Below are 27,827 nucleotides of genomic sequence, written 5' to 3' on the forward strand. Positions count from 1 at the left end.
AATTCCAATTGAAAAGCATGTGTATCTGGAATGTCACCATCAGAAGTATGTGATGAAGACGACACAGCTTCTTCATGTCCAAAGTCATTGAAAGAAAAACTGTTTAAAACTGTAACTGCTTTGACATAAATCATTTTCTTGCAGAGGAATGATTCGCCTCAATTTCAATTTTTTCAGTAGAATAATCTGCCTCAACTTCAACATTGTCACTCTCAATATTGTGACCTTTTTTTCTGTTACGATATTTTCTCATATAAGTTCTCATGTAAAGTGTCGTATAGTCTTTCCGCCTTGGCATAATTATTTTTCTAAATATTATATATTCTTGAAAAAGTGAGTTATATTGTTATTACACATGGACATTAGCATTAGAAAACCTTTTTTAATTAATGATAAATTTTTTTTTACTAAACATTTTTAAACTAATTTAATAATAGTAATATGCATAAAAATACAGTTTTAGTTTATAAATCCTTTGTGAATATTAAAAGTTGTTAAGATTTAAATCTTTATATATATTATTATTATTATTATTATTATTATTATTATTATTATTATTATTATTATTATTATTATTATTATTATTATTATTATTATTGTTATTACTATTATTATTATTGTTATTATTATTATTATTAATATTGTTGTTATTATTATTATTATTATTATTATTATTATTATTATTATTATTATTATTATTATTATTATTATTATTATTATTATTATTATTATTATTATTATTATTATTATTATTATTATTATTATTATTATTATTATTATTATTATTATTATTATTATTATTATTATTATTATTATTATTATTATTATTATTATTATTATTATTATTATTATTATTATTATTATTATTATTATTATTATTATTATTATTATTATTATTATTATTATTATTATTATTATTGTTATTACTATTATTATTATTGTTATTATTATTATTATTAATATTGTTGTTATTATTATTATTATTATTATTATTATTATTATTATTATTATTATTATTATTATTATTATTATTATTATTATTATTATTATTATTATTATTATTATTATTATTATTATACAAACTAAATAATTAGTTTGGTTTACATAACATTATTTAAAGTTTCACGCAATAGCGATCATCAGATGTTATCTAACATCCGATGTATATATAAAAATACTAACTTAAGTATTTTTTTATATATATTATATATATATAAAAAAATACTTACGTTATTTTTTTTTTTTTTTTTTTTAATTATTTAAAACATTTAAGCCATGGTGGAAAAAAAAATTCTAATAAAAAGTACTTTCTTGAATAATTTTTGAAAATGATGTGAAGGTTTCTTCTTTTACGTCAATGTCTCTTGTTTAATATCCTCTAATCATATTTTTCCTCCATACTCTTTTCTATGTAAAAGATGTTACAAATATATGTAAAGCAAAACATATCTGATAATGAAAGACAAACAACAGGGTTTTTAAAGAAGATTAATCAGTAAGCTTTCTTTAGGAAAAAGGTTTTTATAGTTGAATTGCGCGGAAGAAATTTCATAAAGCAGACATTTATTTTATATAGTGTCTCAGATGTCTTAAGATATCTGAGACACTAAATAGACATCTCATAAACGTCTTGGTGCCCACTGGGAAAGCGTGGATAAAGATTTAGAAGATCGTTTTGGTTTTTTGGAATCTCGGTACTGCGTAGATTTAAAACAGCGTTCTTTGTGCACGTGGTTAACTTGCAGCTTTTATTGTTGTGGTAAAATTTTTGAATTATCTTTCTTTTAACTTTTGAAACATTAGGCCGGGTGAATAAAAATGAGCAATTGCTTTTACTCAGTAATTGGTCAGCTTTACGTGAAAAAAAACTTCAACAACTTTTCTTAAGTTTTTATTCACGTAAAATTGAGTAATTACTGAGTAAATTGCTTACCTTTACGTGAATAAAAATATGAGGAAAACTGCTGAAGTTTTTATTCACGTAAAGCTGACCAATAACTGAGTAAAAGCAATTGCTCATTTTTATTCACCCGGCCTATTATTTCGCGAGCTTTTTCAGTGACTTGTTCAACTTTTTTGTAGTCTGTTTCAGCAAGAGGAAGTTTAAGATTTTGTTGGACGTTTTTAATTTCATTTCATACACGCTTTTTAGCATCGTTTTTTATACAAACAGGGCTGTTGATACGTAATGATTTTGGAATAAGTTTGTATTTTTCACATTTCTTGCAAAAATATTTTCTGGTTTTTAGATTTAGCTACTGACTGCTTTAACAACTGTAGCTATCATTTATGATATTTTATTTAATATTATTTTCATGCTTAACAAAACAAAACAAAACAAAAAAAAGAATTAAAGTAAAATAGTTACGAAACAAATAATTACTTGAGCAAAGAACTTTTAATCAAACTTTAAAAAAATTTAAAAAATTAGTTTAATATCTTTTTCATCGTAAATGCAATATTTCCTCAAAAAGCGTATTTCTACGAATTTCACGTTTTGTGACAGTATCAAGCTTTAGAAAATAAATTGCGACGCACCATTTGTATAAAACTTGTCTGATATAAGTGACTTAAAACTTACCAGATTCTGCTAGTTATGCCGTCTCAGTTATCTGTCAAAATTATCATGCTCTAGTTTACAACTAGTAGAGCATTTTAGAGTTTAAATCACTACTAGATAATAATTTTTACTCACTCCTATTTTCTAAGCAATTTACTTAAAAAATTTTTTTCACTGTTCATACATGAAAGTTTTTCAAAAAAAATTTGAATTAAAAGGTTTAAAACTAGTAAGAAATGTGACCCTCGCGAACATTGATGAACGATTATACGCCTTCAAATTGGAAAATTAACCACATTAACAAAACGAAAACAATTGTAATTATTAAATGCCAGAAATTCTTTTCAAGAATTGCGTTGTGGAGATTTCATTCAAGAATCGCATAGTTAAAGTTTTCAAGCAATTATATCAAGCTGGATGTGGCTTCTCCGCAGATTTTTCTGCTTTTATAATGAATAAAAGTTTTATTTAAAAATAGAAAACCTTGTGATTCTGAGGTTATTTTAAAAAAGGTTTAGTTAATTTATTTTGCCAGGCGTTGTTAAAATTCAGTCAAAGATATAAAAAAATGTTCAATATAATTTTGTGCAGGATCGGCAATCTCAGCTTGATTGATCATTTTAAAGAAAAATTTTGAAACCAATTGTATCAAAAGTTTTAAGTTTATTGCTCGTTTCCAGACATACTGTTTCTTATCGCTTTAATTGATTTGCTCTTTGAATATCATCTCCTTGATAAAGAAAAAAGCCTATAAAAAAAAGTGACGTGACGTTAGATCTGTCAGCTGCTTTCATACTTTCAGCAGAAAAGCCGATTATACTAAGAAATTTAATAACTGATATTAGGCCTCGATATGAACTTCTGCGTAGCAAGCAAATAACCTTTCGTAGTAGTTTCGATGAAACAAAATTAGATTTCGTTAGAGCTAATCACTCAATGATGTAAGGATGTATAACCTAAATAGTTATGTGAAAAAATATCTTCAAATATTAAGAAACATCCTTACCATTCATTTTATAATTTTGCCGCTCAAGAAATGTTTAGAATAATTGAATAATATTTAGTTTGGAGTTTATGTAATTGGTATTGGTTAAATAAAGATAGATTGAAAACTTTGTTGTTTTTTTTTTTTCAACTAAAAAGTACACCCAGATTAAGAGAATTGAAGATGATGTTGGTCTGATAGATATTTCATCACCTCCAGATCAATATTATTTTACAGCAAGATACATTAGTGCTATTTATCAGGAAAGTATGAATTTTATTAAAAGCACACAGAAGTGCAACAAATAAATCAAAGTTGATGAGTGGTAAAAATGTGATCAAGCAAGAAAAGTAAATAAATGTGATATTGCAGAATAGATCTTGATGTGAATCTATCACATCATATTCAAATTACATTGTACAATAGATGAGAGTTGTGTATAACTAATGCAATAAGGTGTATATATTTATTTGTGACATGCATAAATATATTGCCTAAAATATAGATGTATAAAAATGAAATTTGTATAGTTTTTTCTTTTAGTTATTATTTTATAAATAAAGTACAAAAAAAATCTTTCTTTGTATGTATGGGTCAAGACATTTCTAAAGAGATTTGTGCAAAAATACCCCAGCGAATAAAAGATGACCTGAGATATGTTCAAGTTGAATTAAAACGTGATATATCACATTTTTCTAGAGAAGCTGTTGCAGTTAAAGATGTTGCATTGATAAGCTATCCTGAAGTTAGAGGTATATATATTACATATAGTACAACTAGTAGTCATGTACATTTACATTTATGTAAAAATTTATTTTAGTTTTAATATTTTGATATGATAAACAGGAAGTTTATCATATTAAAATATTAAATAAGTAGGTTTTATGTCCTTATTCTGTCATTATTTTATAAGATGTACTCAGTCAAGCTTAAGTTAATATAATATTATTTTTAGTTATGAAAATCAAAAACTAATAATTACAATTTTATTTCTAATTATGAAAATAAAAAACTAATACTTATTTTAGAAATGATTGCCACTCTGAATTCAATGTAAGTAGAATTATTCACTGAAAATTTTTAATGATTTGAGCTGCATTTTGTTAACATTTTTTTTTTAGCTGTTTGAAAATGTTTAATTTTGAATCAATATCCATTGTCAGTTGACTTCTTTTAGTTTGAGAAACTGTTGCATTGATGGTAATGAAAGGGTTTTGTTTGGATTGCGATCAAATGAAGGGAATCTTCTTTGGAAAGCTTTTTTGAAAATATATTGTTTTAAGGTATTTTTTTATTTCTAAGATTTAAAAACTAATCTTAATGAGCTATCACTTATCAATGGCTTCATATATTTTTAATAATATTAATTATTAAAAACCAAATTGCTTCTGCAATATGCAACTGATATAATAATATAAATAAGAAAGATTAGAAAATTTTATTGATTAAAAAATTCATGCAGGTCAATGTTGAAGATGAGACAGTGAAAGTTGCACGTATTTTGAATTTGCATCAGTTCTGGAAACTCCGTGCTTCTTTACTTTGTGAAATACAACTAAAATGCAGCTTACTATGTGATGGTTTTGAAATTGTAAATCACTCTGATGTGGAGGACGAGGAGCCAGTTAATGTAATATCTCAGCGTGATATAGTAAGCATTTCTACCCAAAGTCAATTTGTTCAAAATAATATGAATTTACTAAATAAGCAATAAGAGAGAAAAAGAGGGTGTGGATTTATATAACAGTTCAGACTATGCTTATTAAGGTTTAATTTAACTTTTTTAAATTAAAATCTCTTTTTAGTTTTTATTTCATTTAGGTTTTTTTATTTATTCATTTATTTAAAATATCATGTATCTGTCACACCTTAATGAGCTTGGAAAGCAGTTTATTGTGAATTGATAAAAAATTAATTTAAAAGGCATTTAGTTTCTAATCATTGGAGGCAATTATTTTCTTTAATGAAAAATTTATGGAATGTGAAAAATGTGTTGCAGAGTCAAATATATTTAATATTTTTTATAAGTGTTAGATTGATCTGTGAAACTTTTTTTTTGTAATGTAGCTAGTAGTTTATAGTTCCAAAAATCTTTTATGAAGGAATTTATTTTTTTCTTTAAATTGTTTATCAGGCTGATTTTTAAACAACAATAATAACAGTCTGATTTATTTTAACATTAGGTTGATTTTCCAGAAAATTTTACAGTTTCTGCTGTTTTGAAAAGGTATTTTTGGGGTTCATTATTGTTAATGTTTTTCGTATTTTAAAAACAGGGTTTTGCATTACATTTATTGAATATTTCCTTTTAAAATATTTCAGAGACTTTTTAGGAAAATATAATTGAGGTTATCATTTACTGATCTATTTTTCAGAGTATCTGATGTTAGTGCAAATACTGATGAATGCCAAATTTGCATGGACAACAAGGTGGAAGTTTCCCTTAAGTGTGCACACAGCTTTTGTGCCAAATGTATTAGTAAATGGTAAAATATAATTTAATATTTTTAATATCTTTTAAAAGTGTTGGTCCTGAGTAAAATATATATTTTAGCATATTAATCAATCCAAGTCATAATGGAAACATAGATGTTTTTTTATGGATAATATATTTGCAACATCATTACCTTTTTTTTTTTTTCTTTTTTTTTTTTTTTTCTTTTTTTTTTTTCTATTTTTTTAGAACAATTTTTTAAAAAAAGGAAAATCTTTTTATGTAATAGTTAATGAAGTTTTAGTGATAGTTACTGGAAAAAAAAACAACTTTAAAGCAATTCCTAGCATAAATTTCGATCATTGGAATGCTACAATCAGAAAGTTAATTATTTTAAATGAAACCTTTTTAACAATAGCAAAACTTCAGGAGGAAATAAAATAAGCTCACAAATTATTTGTTGTTGTTTAGAAAGTTTCCAATGCACATATCTTTTAAAAGTATTTTAAAAATGCTTAAAGTTAAAGTTTACAGCGTTACTACAAATCGTTCCTTTAGTTTATCTATCAAGTGTTGTTTGGTTTATGTTCAGTCTTCTTAAATTTTATCAACATTCTTATTAAATGGCTGGATTTCCATTTTTTTGAATCTTTTTTCTAAATCTTGATCTCAGATTTTGGTTTTCTTCAAAATCTTTTATACATTTTTTTTTTTTAATGTTTTTTTTTTTTTTTTTAATAAGCTCTATAATTTTTTTAAAGGAATCAAGGTGCACAGTCTTGCCCCACATGCAGAGAGCTCATTTTTAGTGCTGATGAGTTCTGGGAATTTATTGATATTCCAAGTACCAATGAGATGAATAAAAATTTGGTTGCTTTGGCAACCGGATCCTGACATGATGGTAGAATCTATATATTTAACAAATGTTGAAAAGAAATTTAGTTTTAATAAAATTATTTAAAATAAAATTTTTTATAAAATTTTGGTTGTATACTTTTAGTAAAGGGTTCTTCTTTTTTTCCTTCTCTTGTTACTTTGTTATCTTGCTTCGCAAGAGAAAAAAAATTTCATTCGATTTTAAAATTTAAGATTTTTAGAGCATATTGACAAGAATAGGGTAATAAATAACCTATCGCTATTAAGGAGGCTGCTTTTATGTGTATATATATATATATATCAATTGCTTAAATATCTTGTTTGTAAATATTTTTTAAAAAGTTTCTTAAAAATGTGTTTATATTGAAAAGAAAAATCTCAAAGGAAAATTGTGTTTATCAGTTGACTTGTTTACTCCGTAGCAATTTTTATCAGTAACGTTGACTTTTTTACTCCGTAGCATTTCTTCTATCTGTTTGTTTTTTTAGTGCAATTTAATGGTAATGCTTTATTTAAAAAGATTTCTATCGAGTTTGCACTTGTTTTAATTGTCACGAGACCCTCACTCGTGGAACACCCCCATACTTAAGGTAAGGTGGGGGACATTTGCTTTTTCCTGGATTTCCAGAGTTTGTGTAGAAAATGTGGCGAGGAAGGTACTTGTTACAAATTTTTCACTGGAAAATTTCCATTGGTGGAAAACATCGAAAAATGAAGAAAATAAAATTGTTCCAAAATATTTCTTTTATAAATACGGTCGGTTAAACAATCGATGAAAATTTTAGAAATAGGTTTTGGATAGAAAGAAACTCGTTGGTTTGTAAAAAATGCAAATACTTTACATAAAATCGAAGTGCAAAAGAAATTTTACTTTTATATTAGCTTTTACTTAAACGGGGAAGAATTTTCATTTTTCATTTATGCATGAATACACTTTTTTCTAAATTTCTTTATTAATTTAGTTGTGGTTTTTCTGAAAGCAGTTTAATTTACAAATATTGCAACTAAGTTGACAGAAACCTCCATCCCTGTTAGGATAAATTTTCTTTGGTGTGTTTTTTTTTTTTTTTTTTTTTGCGTGTGTGTGCGGTTTTACGATCAATATTTTATCTTATAAAGTTGTTTTTTTAATGTTCCTGGTTCCATAACACACAGTGGCTTAAAACAATAAAATGGCAATAAACCCCGTCAGCTTTTTTGTGTAAATAAAATGCCCTTTTTTATAATATTAAATTACAATAATTTTTTACTTAAAAAGTAAAAACATTTTTTTCATAAAACTTATTTTCTACATTTTAAAGTTAAGAGGAGTTAAAAAAGTTAGTTATTTTCAAAGTCATTTGAAAAACAAGAGATTTTTACTTAATGAAAATGGAGACTCAAACCTAAAAGTCTGTATTTAATTTTCAGATGATCTTTCCACTCAATATATTTCAAATACATTTTAAAAAAAGAAAAGAAAATCTGATTTTTTTTTTCTAATTAAAAAATTTTTTAAAATAAAATAAAATATATACATATTTTTTTGGTTTAAATACCAGCTAAAAAAAATATTCCACCGAATTCCAAGAGGGTACGTTTTTTTTTCATTTAGTAAACATTTTTCCTTGTAGAGCAAATAGGGACTGGTGAGTTGTAGAGAGTTATTGAAGAAATACAAATGTCAATGAATCCATAAAAACCTTGTTTTCCGCCATTTTTTACCACCATTTTATTATATTAAAATAAGCATCTGCGCCTTGTTATTTTTTGATTCGAGATGAGACGAGACGATGATATACGGGACACAATTTATAAATTTCGAAAGAAAATTTATTGTCCTGGTTTATAACTTAAATTTGAGTATTTTACTTGTATATATTGTTTTAATATATCAAATATAGTTTTAAGAAAGATAATTTTATCATTACATGCACCTTAGAAGTTTTTTAAAATGTTTATTGTCAACTTTGAATTATGATTTACTACTCAATAAGTACATCATTTAAAATAGCTTTTCTTAACAACTTTAGTATTTCATGTAATATACAAGTTTCATAAATGACGATTATTGAAGAATTTACTTCACGAAATGAAAAAACCTGAAGAACTTAGCGAAGAAAACTTAAAGTAAAGGTTACTTTAACTATATTTATTTCAAAGGTGAAGAAAAAACTAACACAATGTGGTAGAATTTATGATACACTAATAGAAAAATAATATGAGTTGCTTCAAGTAGATTTTCTGACCAATTAAAGTAGCCATATTGGTTATTAAAAGTTATTAAAATGATTGCAATGTAGATTAATGCAATAAACATAAAAAATCCGAAATTAAGTTTTGTTTCTACGTATCAACATCCTTTAAAAACCATTGTTTTACAAACATCAAAATGTTCAATTTTTTGACATTTTAACATTTTATCTAAAATTATTATTTACGGTTATAATCAAACCTAACGCGTGCATGAAGGTTTTTGCGCGCAATGTACGCATCAAAGGTGCACGTAGTAAACATTTTTATTGACGAATTTGAATTCTTTGACCTAAAAAATTATTATTTCAACATATAATATGTTTATTTACGAAGTTTATCAAATTTCGTTGAGTTTTTATCGTTTTTGATCAACTGAGTCACTGTGCATCGGTGTCAGAAAAAACAAAATCCCAGACGCGCTCCCTTCTTCTTAAAGGTGTTTAAAAGCAGATCTGGTATCCAATTGCAGCATAATACCTTCAGTATCTGAGGACACTTAGTAAAAACGTGAGAATCTCAGAAAAATCTTAATTCTATGTTTAAGGCGTTGAATTTTAAAGACAATAAATGGTGGTCGTGTGTAGACTTAAAAATAATCGCAATCTTCAAGGAGGTTGAATAAAGTTTCATTGTTTTTATGTCTTTTTAGGAGATTTTAGAGCTAAGGACCAACATGTTGTTGTAAATACGTGTCCTCCCTGCGAATGATAAAATATTATGAATAATGAAACATATAGATACTGTTTTTTTGTAGTTTTCAAATTTTTTTGTCAAAAATAAATTTGTGATTCCTTTTTTCAAAAATTTAATTATGCAGCCTTTTTTCTTTTTTTTTTCTTTTTTTTTTAATAAAAAGAATGCTGCCTGAACATTTGTTTATTTATTAAGCCATTATTATTGGGCCAACGTTATTACTCCAGGTTGGCCCAACAGCTTATTCGATAGATAATCTTGGTTTCACTAACCCAAGAGGAATAAAGGTTTATTTTGCCACACATCTGTTCATCAGTGCAAAAAAAATATTAGATTCGTTAGTGTAGATTAATTTAATTGGATGTAGCCAATAATATTTGGCGTTTCAGAAAACATGCAAAGCGATAAGAACAACTCAAAGAAATATTTACAAAATAGACAAATGAATATTAATGAAAATTACGAATGAAAATTACGAAATAAGAAGCAACATTATTTAGCGCATTGTTCACTTGGAATAGTTTGTTATATTTTTCTACTTTTTTAAATAAATACTCAATTTTTTCGGCCTTTAATTAAACTCAAATAAATGTTGGTTATCAAACATTTAAATTATTCTTGTTTATTGTTTCCAATTTCAAACGACATCGTTTTTGGCGTAATGTTAATCTATTTGTTGATTAAAACTTAATGGTTCAACTATTAATGCCGTATCAAAACCTTATAAAAAACGTTTGAGCGCATTTTGATGCTGCTTCATAACTTTTACATAAAGTTTTCTGTTTACAATTTTTGGTTTTATTTATGCTTTATATTTATGCTTGCATTAAATTTAACATCAAACACCTTAATACTTAACGTTTTAAATTCTGCAAATTGCCGCAAGGCATTATGGTGAGCAAATTGATATTAAATTTGGAAAAATGACATTAACATTAAAATAACACAGAAGATAACATATATCCAATCACTTAAGTATTTGACTCAAGATTTGATTAAAAAAAAAGACAATTAAATCTTTATTTATTAGTAATTCGAAAACATTCAAAAATAATTAAAACTTTTAAGAAGTTTGTTCGTACTTTGTCATTAGTAAATACTAAATGAAGCGTAATCAATCTTTACCTTGGTGTATAAATTTAACTAATGTATAAGATATTTCGGTAATAAATATATATAACATATCCCGATAACAAAGATATATAAGAATCCCCGATAAAAATAAGATAATGAATATAAAAAAATATATAAGAACCCCCGATAAAAATAAGATAATAAATATAAAAAGATATATAAGAACCCCCGATAATAAATTTCCCGATTAAAACTCATCAAATACAACGTTCGTTTTGGAAAACTCAATAAGAATATTCTTTTAGTCAAAATAAAAACGTTTATAAGTTTAAAAATTTTCAAAATAATTAACAAAAAAATTGTACGCTGTATTATTTACAAATTAATTCAGTGCAACTAAGTATAAAAATCAGATCAAAATTGCCCTAACCCTATTTAGCTGATCCATGGCCTACTTTATACACGGCCGGATATGTTGCATAAATAGGCCGAAAATTAGAAGGCCAGTTTTTCATTGTTTTTTTTGGCAAGAACGTCGTGTTGATCAAGTTTCCAAATTAGTTGTGAGAAATATGGTAAATAAATGCGCTGTGGTTAATTGTCGAACTGGCTATAAATTTAAAAAAAGTGAACCTAGTTCTCTTTATCCAAGTAAAGCTGTTTTTAGTTTTCCCAAAGATACTAATTTAGAAGAAAAATGGATTAAATTTGTAAACAGAAAAGATTGGAAACCAAGCAAACATTCAGTTATTTGCATGGATCATTTTGAAGAAAAATATTTAAAATATGGAAAACGAGTTACTTTAAAACACGAGTTAAAACCTGTTCCATCTATTTATTCTGAAGAAACTTGTATTCCATCTTCTGTAATGCCTAAAGTTTTTAACTTTCGTAAACCACCAACTAAACGAGATTCTACTATCCCAGATGAAATTCATACATTTCAAGAAATGGATAAAATAAAAAACATTGATATGCTTCATGAATCTAACTCTCCAAATGGATTTAGTTTTCAAAGATATGAAAGTTTTGTTTTATATTATCGTTTGTTTTTTGTAGACTCCACTCCTTTTATTGAATCAATAAGTGTTGATAACAATTTGCATGTAAAACTGCATTATAAAAGTTGTCCACTTCCACTTCCTCATTGGTTTAGAACTATCAACAATTGTAAACTCACAAGTTTATCTATTTTAGATAATTTGGTGTCTTATATGCACAACCTTGTTGAAGGAAATTCCTATTATTTAGTTAATGAACTTTCAAAACTAACCTTTTTTAAATATAAAGGTTGACCTCCATATTCTTCAAAAGTGTTACGTTTTGCACTAATGCAAAGATATTCATCATCTCAGGCTTATTCGCATCTTCTGGAACAACTTCCTTTACCGTCAAAGTCACTATTAAAGAAGTTAGTATCAGGTGGAATTGATTCAATAAAATCATTAAAGTTATTGTTAAATGAGGACAAAATAAGCAATGATTGTGTTATTCTTTTTGATGAAATGTATCTGCAGCAATCTTGTGAATACCACAGTGGTAGATTAACTGGACAAGATAAAGAGGGTAATCTCTACAAAGGAGTAATTGTCTTTATGATTGTTGGCCTCAAGAAATCAATACCTTATGTAATTAAAGCCATCCCAGAGACTAATATCACTGGAGATTTCATTAAAAATGAAATAGAGGAAAGTTTAAATACATTAAGATCTGCAGGTTTTAACATTCGAGTATTGATTGCAGACAACCATCCAACAAATGTCTCAGCTTATTCAAAATTGCTTAGCATTTATGGGTCTGATAAGCCAGAAGAAAATTTCTTTATCACTTATAATGATCATAAAGTTTATCTGATGTATGATATTGTTCATTTGCTTAAAAACTTAAGAAATAATTTGATTAGTACTAAAAAGTTTATTTTCCCACCATTTCAGGTCACTGATTACAGTTTTAATATGAAAGTGTCTGCAGGGGATATCTCTTGGGCTTTGCTTCATATAGTACATGAAAAAGACAAAACTCTTTCAGCAAACTTAAGAAAGGCATATAAATTAGGGGAAAAGACTCTATATCCAGGTAACAATAAACAAGATGTCAACTTGGCATTAAATATATTCCATGAAACAACTTCAGCTGCAATTCAAAATTATTTTCCTAATGAATACTCAGCATCAAAATTTTTAAAACTCTTTAATTTATGGTGGGTAGTATCCAACTCAAAAATGAAATACTCTAATAATGTTAAAGGAAATGCAGCTGTTATGGGGGATGGTAAGCCACAATTTTTACGTGCACTTGCTCACTGGGTTCAAGAGTGGCAAAATTTACAGTACAGTTCCACTGAAAGATATTGTCTCACAACTCAGACTTCTAATGCACTAGTAATAACATTGCAAAGTACTTCTAGTCTAATTGAAGATCTTCTATTTGAAGGATATAATTATGTTCTAACCTCACGTTTCCAAAGTGATCCATTAGAGCGACATTTTTCAAAGTATCGTCAAATGAGTGGTGGCAGGTTTCTAGTTGGATTACGTGAAGTAACTACTTCTGAGAAAATTTTGCAAATGAGATCGTTATTAAAAGAGAACTTTGACTTTTGGAAACTGGATTTAAAACCTTTTCATTCAGATGTGAATCTGAATTCAATTTCAGAACTTTTTAATAATGAAATTCAGGAAAGTGAGTTAGATGAAGACAGTAAAGAGGTTACAATTTTTATTGCTGGATATATATGCAGAAAGTTACTTAAAAAATTGAAATGTGAATTGTGTACTTTATTGCTAAAAAGTGATGTCGTTGACATAGATACAGAAAATATTGACCTAGTATCCAGAGGAGGTCTCTTAACTCCCTCAAAGTTAATTGCAAGTCATGTTATTAGTTGCTTTGCTATGCTTGATGCAGTGAAACAAAGTCTACTTACATTGGAAACTCTTGAGATCAGAAAAGTTAGCGAAAATATTTTATATGAGTATAATTTGAACCAAAAATTTCTTTGTGATAGTCATTTTGAGTGGGGACTTTCTCTTGTTAATAGAACAGTAATAAATATTTTTTATAATAATGAACAAAATATTGTAAGTGGGAGTAAACACAAAGATACTGTATTATCTTTCAAAAGGAGACAAAGAGAAAAGAGAAAATAAGAAATGTAGTGAATATATATATATATATATATATATATATATATATATATATATATATATATATATATATATATTTATACAAATAAATTGTTTTAACTACAAATTTGTTTATAAATTCAATATCGTTAATATCTCAACTCCAAATGCTATTTTATAAATGCATCTGTTATATTTTAAATGTTAAAAATTATATATTTGAAATGAACTGTAAAATATAGTTTTTACTTAATATTTGATAATTTAATTTCTAATAAAATATTTAACACAGATGAATTAACCTAAAAAATTTTGAATAAGGAATACTTAATAAACTTTAAACTTAGGAAACGTTAAGCATTACTTTTAAAACTATTTTACATTTTAAAACACAAAAACTTAAAATACTGAAAAACTGGCCTTCTAATTTTCGGCCTATTTATGCAACATATCCGGCCGTGTATAAAGTAGGCCATGGCTGATCACTTCTGAATCTTTGCCATTTTGCTATGTTTGATAAATGTCAACACTTGAAGACACTAGAAATAAGACTATTTAGCCGGAAACTATTTTACCGTACGAAAAAACATTAAAGTGGTGGAGAAATGCACAATATGCTGCCTCATACTAAGAGGAATAATGATCCCCATATTGAATTGAAAACGAAGATTAGAAGATTTTTTTTCTGACCGTCAACTTTTTTTCGGTTTGTTTACTTTGTGTTTGAATTTCTGTTTACCACCAGTTGAGTTTTTGTGCTGTCGGTAAAGACCTATTGTTCTGGTTTTCTTAAAGTCGTCATCAAGCATGTTTGTTTTTCGCTGTTGTATTATGTTTTGAATAAAAATTTTGAAACGTGAAACGTCCAAAAGTTCGCACAGTATGACATAGCCAAAACTGCGTGTGTACTACAAGAGAAAATAACTTCTAAACAAAAGAAAAACTTTTGTACGCTGGGTTTTTCTGTTGCAATAAAACAATAAGATCTGCATTCTTATGAGTTGCTCTCGTTCTGATAAGTTAGCGGGAAACGCAGACGAAGTTCGATTCCAATTAAACGAACGTGGAGACGTGGAAAAACACCCCAAAGATGCATCAGATGAAGGTAAATTAGTCATATTTTCGTTGTACGGTTGTTTCAGCCCTTATATCTCTTTATTTAGTTCTTTAATTTTTAAAAAGTTTATCTAATTTAAAATGTTTTTGGTCTTCAAAAGAAAATTGAAAATGTTTTAGCTTGTTACAAAATGTATTCAAAATTCATATATAAGATTCACATCATTAAGATTCATGTCTTTAAGTATTTTATTAGAACTCAAGAACAGCAAAAGCAAAAAGGCCGTTCACACAACTTCATTATGTCAGCCTAATGTTGATAGTGAAAGAAATTCTACAATTGGAGTCGAGTTTTGCACATCTACTTCGAACTTAACAACAGATTCGGAAAATCGTATTACATCACAAAAAACATGTGACACCGAAAGGTTGTCTAATGATGACAAGGGTAAAAATGTTACAAGTTCTCTCCAATCGATGTGTCAAGCATCAAGTAATCTTTTGCAAGAAGAAGAAATTGATTATACCTCAAAACTCCAAAATAAGCGCGAAAATAAACCATTACCAACAGGCATATTTACTACCATCGCTACGTCACGTGATATAGACGCCTTCGCTTTGAAGAGGAATGTATGTGCTGAGAAAATAGAAGACAAAAAATCGAACGCGTTTGAGGAAAGTTTGAGCAGAGACCAACTTGTTACCGGTGTTATGCCAGTTTCAGAAATTGCTAATTTCAAAGAACAAGAAGCAATACAAGAGAATGGGTTTTCTATTGACTATTTCCTTGAGAGGACTCAGGAAAGTAATTTAAGACAAAATGAAGTACCAAAAACATATTTTTTACAAGAATTTCAGTCAACTAATTTTAACGGAGAAAATACTTATTCTTTTGATGAACGACGCTCCAATACGAGTGTTGTCAATATGTGCGATCAAACAAGCATGGTTGTGAATGAAAGCGAGGCATATTCTGAAAAAAATTCATCTGATAAGAGTAGAGAAAAGGTTGCAAAAAACAATGAAATTCCTGGACTTCCTCAATCTATAACGTGGAATCTACCAAGTGATGGTTTTTTGAACTCTCATGCTATTATTAGTCCACATTTTTTACGAGCACCCTTGTTTTTTTCTCCGAGTCATTTATACCCGTTTGTTCCTCTTCCAGCACCTTTACTCTCACCACAGATTGTCCCATTACCACCTGCTGTTACATTTGCTGGGAGTCAGGCTTCTTATATTTCTGAGCTAAGCCAAATTGATTACTTTAGACGTCGACCACCCCCTTGCTTTTGGATTATAAATCGATCCACCTGTTCCAAACCTGAAATAGAGGAAGTCTGTAACAGGCAATTTGAGACTATTTCTGAAATAGTTTATCACATAAGCGATATGCATTTAAACAGCTTGAACAATTCGACAGGTAATTCAAACGAGCAGTACTATTATTGTTTCTGGAAGGATTGCTTACGCAGCATGAAACCTTTTAGAGCTCGATATAAACTTGTGAATCACATTCGCGTGCATACAGGAGAAAGGCCTTTTCTTTGCCATTTTCCGTCTTGCGGAAAAAGATTTGCTCGATCAGAGAATCTGAAAATTCATAAACGCGTTCACTCAGGAGAACGCCCTTTCATATGCGAGTACTCAAGCTGTTCTCGTCGATTTACGAACTCAAGCGATCGTAAGAAACATATGCATACACATACAACGGAAAAAGAACTTGACTCCATTACTCGACCTGAAAAGTTATCGAAGCAATTAACCAAACATTCTCGCAAACGTTTAAATTCTGACGAGGATATCACCCCCCATATTTATGTGAAAAACGAGACATTAAAACAAGAAAAACCAGAAAACCTTTTACGAGAAAACTATCAAATGATGAATTCTCCGTCATGTGTAAATACCATGTTATCTATTAAATCACACGCCATCATACAAGATCTGGAAAACTCCGTAAACCATCATTTACATCAAGTGGGAGAAAAAGCACTGATAAATTGATAACAAGAATCTTAAATAAGTAGGGTTGGAATCTCACACAAGTTGATGGTTAGAAAATGAGATAGAGATAATTAGATAATATAAACCCGTTTAAATCCGTTTTTAATTGTACATTAGGATTATTAAAATGATAGAACAAAAAAAAAAACCTTTAACACAATAAAAACTAAGTTTGGACAATAGACATGATAAACAGACAGGTAATTAATAACTATAAATACGGAATTAAAAACGGCGTAAAACTTGAGGCATTTTTCGGCAATTGAACTTATAGCGTTATGTTTTAACTCATGGATTTATACACTTGTTTTGAATTAAAAATTTTTTTAGCACTAACCGTCACGGTGATCATCGTCATCTTGATAAGTAAAAACATTAAAATTAGTTATAGCTAAAAATTTTAGAGTAGATCCAAATCAACTCAGCTAATTCCAAATCATCTCAACGAGTATTTTAACCATACCTATTTTAATTTGTTGAAAATTTCTATAGTTGAAGAACTCAACGAAAAAGTTATCCTGGGCACTCATTACAAGATAATAAACTTTTGAACAGCCCTTTTAAGGCCGCTTTAAACGGTAATGAAAAAAATTAAATCATTTGATCCGTAGATCAAGTTATCCAAAATGGAATTCTCATCGTTTTCACGGGGAGTTATTCATTGTTCAAAGCCTTTAAATTAAGAAGCTGTAAGGTTATTTGTAAAACATATTCTAAGAAAATATTTACACTGCTAAAAGCAGAAAAGCAAAAATGAAAGAGAGCTTTAAAACTTTTTTTTCCTAGAGTATCATTAGTAGTTACTATTTTTCAAAAATACGATGTTGTCTATTCTTTAGGGAATACGATGATGTTATATATTCTTTAGGGAATATTCAACTTGTAGTAATAGCACTTTTCCACACGTTCACTTATAATTGAAATCTAAATATCTGTAAGTGACTTAGCAGAGAATTAGTCACTTATACCCACCAATGCATGTTTAGCAATCCCAATAAAAGACTTTGATTTAACAGCAAAAAGATTTTACAGCTTTAACGTTCATGTTTTGAATAACATCTAAAGTAACTTTTAAATATTCTTTTGTTTAAAATAAAAAATTTGAAATTTTTAAAAAGTATTTCCCAAATTGATTCTTATTTCATTTGATAAATGAATCCATGTAAAAGCGATATTACTAAAAGTCAAACAACCTCAGCTTAATTTTAAACTAACAGTTTTAGACGAAATATTTTTAAAAAAATGAATATCTTGAAAACCACTTTGAATTGGATGTCCAAATTTCAACGGAAAACTTTTTCGTTTAGTTTATAAATTGTTACAATTTTCAACAAAATCAAAGAAATAGAAACAGCTGACATTGAGTTGACATTAACAGCTGATACTGAGTTGAATTACCTTATAGTTAGTTTTATAAATCCAATCCCCCTCCCCTCAATGTTACTGCAATATACAAATTGTATATTCTCTGTTAAAATATTGATAATAATTTTTTTTATGGAAAAAACTTTCGTCCAATCTCCCAACCAACCAAATTTAGTAGAATAGGGAATGAAAAGAGTCTTAACTTAAATGCTGGGCTATTCAGTTTCTAAACAAACTTCCTAAAAACAAATCATAATATAAAAATTCTTTCTCTTTTTTTTGAAATGCTCTTCGGATTTACAAACATTTGCATCTATGCTTGATTAAACACAGTTAAAAAATAAGAGCGTTTTATACAATACATGACATTAAATTACCGAATAAAATTCATATTTGCGATAGAATTTCTAAACACTGCACTGGAGACCAGGGGCGGATTAAAATACAAAAAAATCCACACCCAAATTTTGTATCATTTCATACGTGATTTATGTTATAGTATCATTAGAGAACTTGGATTTTAACGGGCGAAAAAATGAAAACCGTGAATCCTTAGGTGAATTTATAATTACATATTACCTGTAATAAATATACAATAACTAATATAATTGCAATATCACTTATACAATTCTATTCTTAATATCGCATTTTCCAAACCGACAGAATGCTGTTGTAGTTAAACTAGAACTAAGAGCTCCGCGCATGAATAAGATGCAATCTAATATGCGTGAACAAGATACTATCTGATCCGCGTGAATATGGTACTTTGAACTCTGCCGATAAGTTACAAATTGTGTCTATCCAGGTTAAAAAAAACGAGAAAACAATTGTTAGCAGAAGATATAAAGACGTTTAACAAAATAAATTGACATCATTTTGAACACATGTCAATGTATCAAAACTCAATTCTTAACAAAAAGGTTTTACACAATTCTTTGAGTACTGTCATTCAAAGATGGTGTTAATTCAGATGAGTAGTGAAGTTGCAGGAGAAATAGCAACTATATGTCTCACTCTGCCTATGCTTTCTCCTGCTTACACAAGATGTGCACATCTTCAGGTTGCTTGAAACAAACAAATTCAAGTAGGGCCTTTATCTGAGGAAGCTCAGGAGAGCCACAGCAAATCCGTTAAAAACTTCAGTGAGTTTTTACCAAGAAAATTTCCAGAAAGATAGCAAATGAAGTTGTAATGCAACATCTTACAGCTATCTGATTCGTATATAAGCTCCCATATGAAAGATCTTATGCTGCGCGAAGAGATTATAGCTTTTTTACTGATAAAAAATCTCGGCAATTGTTTGGTGCAGATGGCCCACTCTTAACACCCTAGTACGTTAGGGTGTTATAAGGTATTTCTATCTGGATAAAACTGCTAAAGAATTACTCAAAATGATATCCAGACCCTGTCATACTTTTTATGTGTTAGTAAATTAGGCTGGTACAGCGTATACCTGTCTAATTATAACAATATCTAAAAAAATAACAGTAAAAAAACTATTTAAAAAAAAAAATGTTTCAAGAGTTGCCTAGAGCATTTCCAGAAAACTTTTAAGTAAGTTTTAAAAAAGAACGAGATATGAGCTTTTGTTTAAATTTACCAATTTCAAACTGTTCACTGATTTGTGTTTCAGCCAGAGGGTTAAAGGGACAAGTTCTCCCTCTTTCTGAAAAGTATAATTCTTTTTAATTAGTTAATCAATCGTAAATATTAGTTACCAGGCTTAATATCATAAGTAATAATTAATAACTATAATTGCAATAGCTATAATTGTAATTATATATTAATTATGTAAGCAATAGTTAATAATATTTTAATTGTGACGTCAATTTTACAACTTTTATTAAGTAAAAATCTTTTTGTTTTTTTGTTTGCTATTCAGACAAGAAATGTAAAAAATATTTGTTTCTTCAGTTTAAAAAATAAAACATAAATATTTATTATACTAAAGCTCCTATAATTCGTCTATTTTGATAAGAATAATAAAAAGTTCTCAGCTCCAGAGGTGCGCATGCTGCGACTTTTTTCCTATTAGAAGCTTTTGTTTCAAATTCTTGATATGTATTGAGAAATTTTTATTTTGGAACAAATGCTTAAAGATTTTTTTTAGTTCTTAGTTGGGAATTAAAAAAATCTTTAAGCATTTTTATCAATCTTTAAATTGTTTTCTTTTTCCTCACAAATTCATTTTTTACTACACCTTTCGTTGTGAGAACCGAGCATAACTTAATACGAATATAATTGATCCTCTTAAATTTTATGGTTGTAACAGATGAATACCTATCACTGAAATTTTATACGCTTGTGGTCAAACCTGCTTTCGTTTTGAAAACGTGCGCTAAACGTTTGAAACAGCAAAAAATTTAAGAGTTTGCTAATATAATACATGAATATAATGAATGAGTTTTTGATGAGAAGAAAATAAAAATTTGATTGCGTTATTTAATCTTCCCGACAAAATATTTTATTTACTGATCAATTGAAACGACTTCTCGTTTCTTTTATTTAAAGTTGCTTTTTTTTTTTTTTTTGCAAAATGAGGCAGACATACTTCAAAATGAGGCAGACATACTTCAAAATAAGGCAGACATATACTTCAACGTTATGAAAAGGCAAAAAGATTGTTGTTGAACAAGTTCCTCCCAGTTGCGGATTGGAAGTAAAACACGCAAATGTCATAATAAAATAATTTCAGACAATTCATTTTATTTTACCATTAAAAAAAATTACAACATGACCGCACAAAGTGATAAATTCCTTATAAGAAAGAATTCATAAAACATGGGATTTAGTTTAACAATTCATGGGTACCCTTTGGATTTTTTGAGAGGTGCTATTCCTATATGAGAAGATATAAATAAGTAATAAATAACAAGATACGTTTCATCCTAAATTATATAACTTGTCATCAAAAAAGTGCTTTTCAATAGATGGCAGGGGTCTTGCACACAACTGCACAAAAGTTTCCTTGCGAATGTTTTAAAATAAAATAAGAAATGGCAAGTCGATGGGTTCTGTGTCTGCGGAGAAGTTTGCAAGCAAAAGAGGAAAAAAGGATTACCGGATGAAACCAATTTGGTGTAACCAGCTAATTGTATTAGGAGGCATTACTTTTCCAGCTTTTGTAGGTAGAATTTGGTATAAAAGATTACAACCGTTTTTTAAGGCATTCAAAATTAACAATTTTAGAAGTTATAATCACTCAGATCCTTCTTCAAAATTTTTGCTGACTCTTTAAAGAAGGACCATGTTTAATTAAAGATTTTGTGCATGTCATAAAAATGCGTATGTACAAAATTTTTTATTATCTAGTTTTAGCATAAAGAGCACTAACTTCAAATCAGGTAGCAACCAATCAAATTGCTGAAAAAATTTCGATTCCAGGTTTGATGAAATAGCCAAAGTACTTAAAAGCGACTTTATAAAAAGCATGGGTTGAAAGTATTACATTGAATGAAAAATGTGAAGGATAGACTTGTTGTACATTGTAAAACTTTTAGGGTCTCTGTGATCAAGTTTTTGAAACCAAAAGCACTCATGATGGTTGTATTTTAAAACTGAGAAATCACGGCGGTGGAAATTAAAACTAAGTCTTGGAATGATTGAAGTTGCCCCATATTTACCGCCATCAAAAGTTCTTGTTAACAGCCTTATGGCTAAAGATTATGGAGTAGTGCGTTTTTTTCTAGTTATCAGTTCAAAAATCTTTTTAATTAGCTGCACTTCACAATTTTTCTTTTTTTTCACGAATTTTGACGCAAGTTATTTTTTCAGTCTCCAGACACATTTTCAGTCTTAAGACACATTTTCCAGACACAGACACATTTTTGGGCATTTAGATGCACATGGTATGAGGCTGAGTTAGAACTTGTTAATTATAAATATTTGAAACCTTTGGGTCAGTTCAATCAAATTTGAAAAAGTTAGAAGCTGAAGAAAGAAACCCTAAAAAATCAGCGCCTTTTAAAATATATATTTTCATTATCAAATGCTCTGATCAAACTTTGATCCAAGATGCCCTCCCACCTACGAGTTGCACCTACTTCTTAGAGTTCACGTACATAGCAGCCATATCACGGTGGGTATTTTAGTGGAAACGAGAGTAGAAAGCTACTAAAAAGCTGGTATTCTTGAAGAATGTAGAATCATTCATTCTTCCTTTTTGTCCGTGTTATTGACTCGAACCTAAATTTTTTGTTGCGAACCAAAACTTCCTTTTAAAAATTTCAGTAAGCTTACGCTATGTTTTTTGACTTTTTCTGACTTTTTTCTGACTTTTTCTGACTTTTTCTGACTTTTTCTGACTTTTTCTGACTTTTTCTGACTTTTTCTATTTTCTTTCCTTTTTTTTTTTTGATTCCTAATATTTTTATATCAAGAACAGACATCATGCGACCTCTTAGGTCTTCTCTCTGGGCCATGAGGAAATCTTTATCTTCTTGTAGCGACATAATTCCTAATTTTTCATATTAAAAAGTTAAAAATTGAGTGTAAACTCCTCTCCTTCTTTGATTTGCTCAGCTTGATTTTCTCAACTCCTCAAAACAATTTTTCATACTCCACAATTCCATCAAACTGTTTTTTATTTTTTTTAAGTTAAATGTAACGTAAAAAAATCAATTTTTAAACTTTTTTACTAATTATAATTTGTAATCTTTGAATTTAGAAACCTAAGTACTTCTTTTTCTATTTTCTCCTACAAAAACAAACTTTTAATCATCGTCGAATTATTATCTAATATAAATCTTTCGATGTTTTTTTTAGTTGCTAAGAAGATAACAACCAACTAATTTTCCAATATCGGCTCAGCCAAATGCTCCTTCTTTAACATAAAGATGTTTACTTTTTTTGTTTATTCAGGTTCTTAATATTAACGTCACTTACGTTTACAGCCCACACTTCGTTTGGTGGGAAAAAATACCCTCTGAAAAAGAACTTCATGAAAGAAAAAGCTACTGGGTCGAGTTAACTAGTCATGGAAACGAAGTTTTTATATCTTGAGAAATTACACCGGTGTGTTTACATCATAATCGCAGTTTACTTAAAACATTAAATTTCAAATAGATTACTTTCTTATGTTTTTCCTACACCTTTTGTCCTGTCAATTTAGCCTAAAGGCATAATAACTTAATGTTCAATGCTTGGTCTAGTTGAGAAAAAGGGCAAACTTGATGTTAATTGATCAAAAGTAAAGCTCCAAGATGGAAGATCCGTTTTTCGTTGTTAAAGAGTAAGTTTTTTAAATATTCTTTTCGCAAAAGTTTTAAGTAATTATGTAATGACTTACCCAATTATAGATCTTAACTATTTCATTACTTGTTATTAATTCAGTTTTATCAAGTGTCTATTAAATAAATGTACCAGAAAATATTGTAAAAAAAAAAAAAACATACAAAATTTAAAATTGATTTCCATTCTATCACCACTTTCAGTTAGTTTGACCATTTTTTATAAAAGGTTGTGTAAAATTGCTAATGATGGCCAGTTTTTTCACATTTAAAGTTTTTTTTTTTTTTTTTTGAAATTTTAAGATCTTAAAGTTAAGATTGAAAGAAATTGCTCAAAAAAAAAAAAAAGAGAAGAAAAAAAGAAAGCAAATCACCAAAGTTGCTGATAGAAGGTATAAAATATGTCTCCAGGATCAGCAACAGAGAAGTATCAAGTAGATAATTATTTTATGAAACTTGCATTAGAAACAAAAAAAACTGCTAGAATGGAATCTAGTATCATTCAGGATCTAGATGGTCAAACTAATAAATACAGAGTGCAAGAACGCTATTATATTTCACCAAGTAAGCCAATGCAATGTTATGTTATTATGAACATACAAAAACTTTAACAAAAATTGTGAAAAATCTGTTTCTACTAATACGGTTAAAACTATTTTACTTAGGAAAAACATTGATATTTATGCAAGTGTTAGAAAACCAATGATGGTAGCTCTAGTGACCATATCGGCTCATAATATTAAGGTGGTGTAAGGAGAGATTTGCCTGGCTTATAAAAAAGGGAAAGCAAGTGACTTTCAGTGATGAAAGTAACTTTGAATTAAAAAACAGGAAAATCAAAGTTCTTGTTAAATTGTATAAATCTGGAAAGTATCCACTTTGTTACATCAGTTGCAAAGTGGTCTTTGTAAAGTGGTGGAGTGTTGGTATTTGAGGCTATTTTAGTTTTAATATCTATACAGGTCAAACCAATGCACCTATATAGAAATGCTAGAGAATTGCATGGTTCCATCAGCAGACATGTTGGTTGATAAAAATGAACGGTGGCAGTTTCAACAAGATATGGGTGCTGCCAACATAGCATCCATAGGCAAAGCTTAGATTGAAAGAAAATGAAGAAAATTTAAAGCCCTGGCCAACTTGAACACCAAATTTAGATCCAGTTGCATTTATTTTTGTTTGAATGGACAAAGAGTTAAACTCTGAATAAATTCATAAATAGCCTAAAAAAGAACTAGACACTGTTTGGAGAAGAGTTGCAACCCAAATTAGCAACAATCTAGTTAAATTGATGCAAAAGAGATGGCTAGCTTGCAGAAAAGTACATTGGGGATATTTTAAATACTAGTTCTGATATTTATTTTTGTTTTGCCATTTTCAATATAACATTTTTTATAAGTTTTTTCAATATTGCGTCTGAATTTATTTAAAGATAAACTTTTAGTTTTTAATATGACACCCCGTTGCAAGATTTGTTTAAAATGAGTTTTTCTAAATAACTAAAGATAAGAATATGTTTTTTATCTTATATTTTATGGTGTTTTAAATAAGCTCTTAAAAAATTATGAAAAAACAGGAAACTATAAATCTGTGTAGTAAGAGACTTAATATGTTTAATATGATTGTTTCCTATAAAATATATAGTAGCAAGAATTTTAATTACAAAAGGTGCTGTTGATTGTGTTTGACATTTAACTGTTATTATTTTAATTTAATTATCTGAAATTTCATGATTTTTTAAATGTTGTGATGCTGTTCTATTTCTGTTGTAGTTGCTAAGAAATATGGTTGTATATACATTTAAGATTATTAATCAACTCTAGAAATAACAAGATTATAGTAGACAATAAAATACAAATCCAAAAAACATAAATGTTAATGGAATACAATTAGCTTTAAGTACTGTATTGGTTTAACAAACTAAAAATGGAGGACCCATTCAATAGTGTGAAAGGGTAAGTGAATTAAATTTGATTTTTTGAGATAAAAGAAATAATATAGGAAGTATTCATATAAAAATGAACAGACTATTATGCTATAATACTATAAATTACAACACATTGTATAGTATACTTTTATTATATATGATTTTATTTTTAACAAATAACCCAAATAATTTTTTCTTTGAACAGAGAAGTTGAGAAAGCTCTTGCCACAGTAAATCAGCTGTATGTTCGATGGAAAGAATTACAGGAAAGTTCAAACACAATGAACAAAGAAGAACACACATGGACAGCAACGGAAATAAAAAATAACATCCGCAGTATAGAATGGGATCTCGAAGACCTCACTGAAACAATTTCAATTGTTGAGTCAAATCCTTCTAAATTTAATCTTTCGTTGATAGATATTGAACAAAGACAAGATTTTATAAATAAAACAAGAAACAACATCAAAACAATAAAGGAGGTCATTAATCCACAAGTCAAAGGAAAGTTAGAGAAAGGATCAAGGAATGTGAGTCATAGTTTCTGTTATAATTGGATTTACAAACAAATAAAATAATGTAAACTGTATTAAGGTATGTTAATGCTTTCTGTTTCGGTTTATTTTATTTAGGCATTGCTCACAAAAAACACTTCAGATAATAAGTATGCTCGATTAGATAACGAAATTGTAGAATCAAATCAAAGATTCATTGATGACCAGTTTCAGCAGCAACAAGTATGTTTTTATTTGTAAAAATATTTCGTGTTTAATATATTGGGAATCGTATTTTTAATAGGCATATTTAATAAAAACAACTAATCATGCTCTTAACAAACATAATTAATAACAATACAGTTTGTAAATCCTCTATTGTAGCTGTTGTTTACACAACAAGATAGCCAACTTGAACATGTTGGGAAGAGTGTTGGAGTATTAAAAAGCATGGGTAAGCAGATTGGGAACGAACTTGAAGAACAAGCCATGTGAGATTTTTTTTTGGTCTGTTTTTAAACAAAGAGAGTGATTATAAAAGGTTGTAGAAAATTTAAAAAAAAAAAAGAAGTTTTTATAAATCAGAGGAAAACCCTTGAGTACAGGTGTTTTTTTGTTTTTTTGTTTGTCTCCTTTTTGTTTATCATAAACTTTATTTGCTTTGTTTTTATTTCTAAAGTAATTATTCATCTGGTTATCGCTTCTATATTTTATAATCACACCACAAATCTTGACATTTAATAAAAAGCTTTTTAAAAATGTTTTTAACAATTCTTTTAGAATTATTGATGAATTGAACCACGAAGTTGATCAAACTGATTCAAAGTTACAAACAGTTCTTGTACGAGTAGAAAAAATGCTAAAGTTAGCAGATGGTAGGTTGCGATATTTCGGTAACGTTGATTTATTTGAAATGTATGTTAAAGGTTTAATAACTTTTAAAAATTTCTTTACACCACCAGACAAAAAGCAGACCTACGTTTTGATCGCTTTACTTCTGATGTGTCTAGTTGTCGTCATACTTTTTGTTGCCATTTGATCGCATAAGTACCGCTGATGTTACTAAACCTATGCAATTGCCGCAAAGTCCGCACATAAATTATCTTAACCTTTACATATTTATCTGACTGGACAACACCTTTAAGTCACCTGATAACGTTAGAAGAAAACAAAGGAAAAATGGAGAGCTTCAAATAGCTTTTTAATTGTTGGTCGCCATGTGATTGCGTGTTGCTTCTCCATTAAATATCACAATTGTATATAAATAAATGTCGTGTATGAAATAAAATCTATATTGTTTTTTTAAAATTCTATCTGAAATATTTTTCAAAAGTTTCACCTTTCTTCTAATAAAGCGCCTGTGATAAATTTTGTGCGTCCCCAAATTAACATATAACTTAACAATATTCGATGGTCTATACATCTTGATTTAATTTTACCTTTTGCAGTATTCAAAACAATTTCGCCACGATAAGTTTTGAAAAAGAGAGTTGTATCTATCATAGTATCCTTTTAAATTGGACCGCTGCTCACGAACAGCAGCTGAAAGGAACGTCACTAGTTACGTGTGTTTATAACTTGGTTTCGTTTCCGGGGATCTACTGAGAGAACAACGGATTTCCACAGTTATACACGAAAAGAACAAAGAGACGAAAAAAAAAAAAGATTTACAATCTGTAATCATCAGCCTTTTTTTTTTTTTTCATTTCTAAAATATAGCAACACCTAAAATTGAAGTATCTCAGAAAAATACTAGAATTTTTAACGA

The 27,827-nt window shown here is 28.3% G+C and overlaps 5 protein-coding genes across 9 annotated transcripts; all 5 read left to right on the forward strand.

Annotated features, from left to right (window-relative positions):
• The first annotated feature begins 3,481 nt into the window (after positions 1 to 3,481).
• LOC145181991 (RING finger protein 141-like) lies at positions 3,482 to 7,280 on the forward strand. 4 transcript variants are annotated; one of them, XM_090072157.1, is made up of 8 exons: positions 3,482 to 3,501; positions 4,245 to 4,297; positions 4,574 to 4,598; positions 4,723 to 4,828; positions 5,008 to 5,196; positions 5,729 to 5,772; positions 5,921 to 6,031; positions 6,741 to 7,278. In XM_090072157.1, exons 1-8 carry the CDS (start codon positions 3,497 to 3,499, stop codon positions 6,871 to 6,873), a joined length of 666 nt encoding a protein of 221 aa, XP_089928283.1. In that variant the 5' UTR covers positions 3,482 to 3,496; the 3' UTR covers positions 6,874 to 7,278. The 4 variants fall into 4 exon arrangements, with proteins under 4 accessions (XP_089928283.1, XP_089928282.1, XP_089928284.1 ...); XM_090072156.1 differs by lacking the exon at positions 3,482 to 3,501 and adding an exon at positions 3,513 to 3,895 and having other exon boundaries at positions 6,741 to 7,280; XM_090072158.1 differs by lacking the exon at positions 3,482 to 3,501 and adding an exon at positions 3,872 to 4,001 and having other exon boundaries at positions 6,741 to 7,273.
• Positions 7,281 to 11,321: 4,041 nt separating this feature from the next.
• LOC149879176 (uncharacterized) lies at positions 11,322 to 14,010 on the forward strand. The gene has a single exon (XM_090072159.1). It carries the CDS (start codon positions 11,430 to 11,432, stop codon positions 12,150 to 12,152), a length of 723 nt encoding a protein of 240 aa, XP_089928285.1. The 5' UTR covers positions 11,322 to 11,429; the 3' UTR covers positions 12,153 to 14,010.
• On the forward strand, positions 12,189 to 14,006 carry LOC149879177 (uncharacterized). The gene is made up of 2 exons (XM_090071293.1): positions 12,189 to 12,712; positions 12,761 to 14,006. Exons 1-2 carry the CDS (start codon positions 12,189 to 12,191, stop codon positions 14,004 to 14,006), a joined length of 1,770 nt encoding a protein of 589 aa, XP_089927419.1.
• An 845-nt stretch (positions 14,011 to 14,855) lies between the features above and the next one.
• LOC145181984 (uncharacterized) lies at positions 14,856 to 17,193 on the forward strand. The gene is made up of 2 exons (XM_080057205.2): positions 14,856 to 15,087; positions 15,295 to 17,193. Exons 1-2 carry the CDS (start codon positions 14,979 to 14,981, stop codon positions 17,043 to 17,045), a joined length of 1,860 nt encoding a protein of 619 aa, XP_079913331.2. The 5' UTR covers positions 14,856 to 14,978; the 3' UTR covers positions 17,046 to 17,193.
• A 3,904-nt stretch (positions 17,194 to 21,097) lies between these two features.
• On the forward strand, positions 21,098 to 27,367 carry LOC145181528 (syntaxin-6-like). Of its 2 annotated transcripts, none has more exons than XM_090071207.1 (7): positions 21,098 to 21,534; positions 21,723 to 23,640; positions 25,771 to 26,095; positions 26,198 to 26,302; positions 26,444 to 26,550; positions 26,840 to 26,934; positions 27,022 to 27,367. In XM_090071207.1, exons 2-7 carry the CDS (start codon positions 23,612 to 23,614, stop codon positions 27,096 to 27,098), a joined length of 738 nt encoding a protein of 245 aa, XP_089927333.1. In that variant the 5' UTR covers positions 21,098 to 21,534; positions 21,723 to 23,611; the 3' UTR covers positions 27,099 to 27,367. The 2 variants fall into 2 exon arrangements, with proteins under 2 accessions (XP_089927333.1, XP_089927332.1); XM_090071206.1 differs by lacking the exon at positions 21,098 to 21,534 and adding an exon at positions 25,462 to 25,593 and having other exon boundaries at positions 23,508 to 23,640.
• Positions 27,368 to 27,827: the final 460 nt, after the last annotated feature.

This window comes from Hydra viridissima, unplaced genomic scaffold (genome assembly GCF_058129835.1).
Source record: "Hydra viridissima isolate aposymbiotic clone 2 unplaced genomic scaffold, HvirCarnegie_v1 scaffold_14, whole genome shotgun sequence".
Lineage (NCBI taxonomy): Eukaryota > Metazoa > Cnidaria > Hydrozoa > Anthoathecata > Hydridae > Hydra > Hydra viridissima.

Bases quoted from the DNA above. Each gene is read 5' to 3' on its own strand.
- LOC145181528 (XM_090071207.1), top strand. From the start codon at position 23,612: ATGGAAGATCCGTTTTTCGTTGTTAAAGA. The intron at 26,551-26,839 runs GTGAGATTTTTT...CAATTCTTTTAG, and splicing joins GAACTTGAAGAACAAGCCAT to AATTATTGATGAATTGAACC. The intron at 26,935-27,021 runs GTAGGTTGCGAT...TTACACCACCAG, and splicing joins AATGCTAAAGTTAGCAGATG to ACAAAAAGCAGACCTACGTT.
- LOC145181991 (XM_080057217.2), top strand. From the start codon at position 4,051: ATGTATAAAAATGAAATTTGTATAGTTTTTTCTTTTAGTTATTATTTT. The intron at 5,197-5,728 runs GTAAGCATTTCT...TTTTAACATTAG, and splicing joins TAATATCTCAGCGTGATATA to GTTGATTTTCCAGAAAATTT. The intron at 5,773-5,920 runs GTATTTTTGGGG...TCTATTTTTCAG, and splicing joins GTTTCTGCTGTTTTGAAAAG to AGTATCTGATGTTAGTGCAA.
- LOC145181984 (XM_080057205.2), top strand. From the start codon at position 14,979: ATGAGTTGCTCTCGTTCTGATAAGTTAGCGGGAAACGCAGACGAAGTT. The intron at 15,088-15,294 runs GTAAATTAGTCA...GTATTTTATTAG, and splicing joins CAAAGATGCATCAGATGAAG to AACTCAAGAACAGCAAAAGC.
- LOC149879177 (XM_090071293.1), top strand. From the start codon at position 12,189: ATGCAAAGATATTCATCATCTCAGGCTTATTCGCATCTTCTGGAACAA. The intron at 12,713-12,760 runs GTATGATATTGT...TAATTTGATTAG, and splicing joins GATCATAAAGTTTATCTGAT to TACTAAAAAGTTTATTTTCC.
- LOC149879176 (XM_090072159.1), top strand. From the start codon at position 11,430: ATGGTAAATAAATGCGCTGTGGTTAATTGTCGAACTGGCTATAAATTT.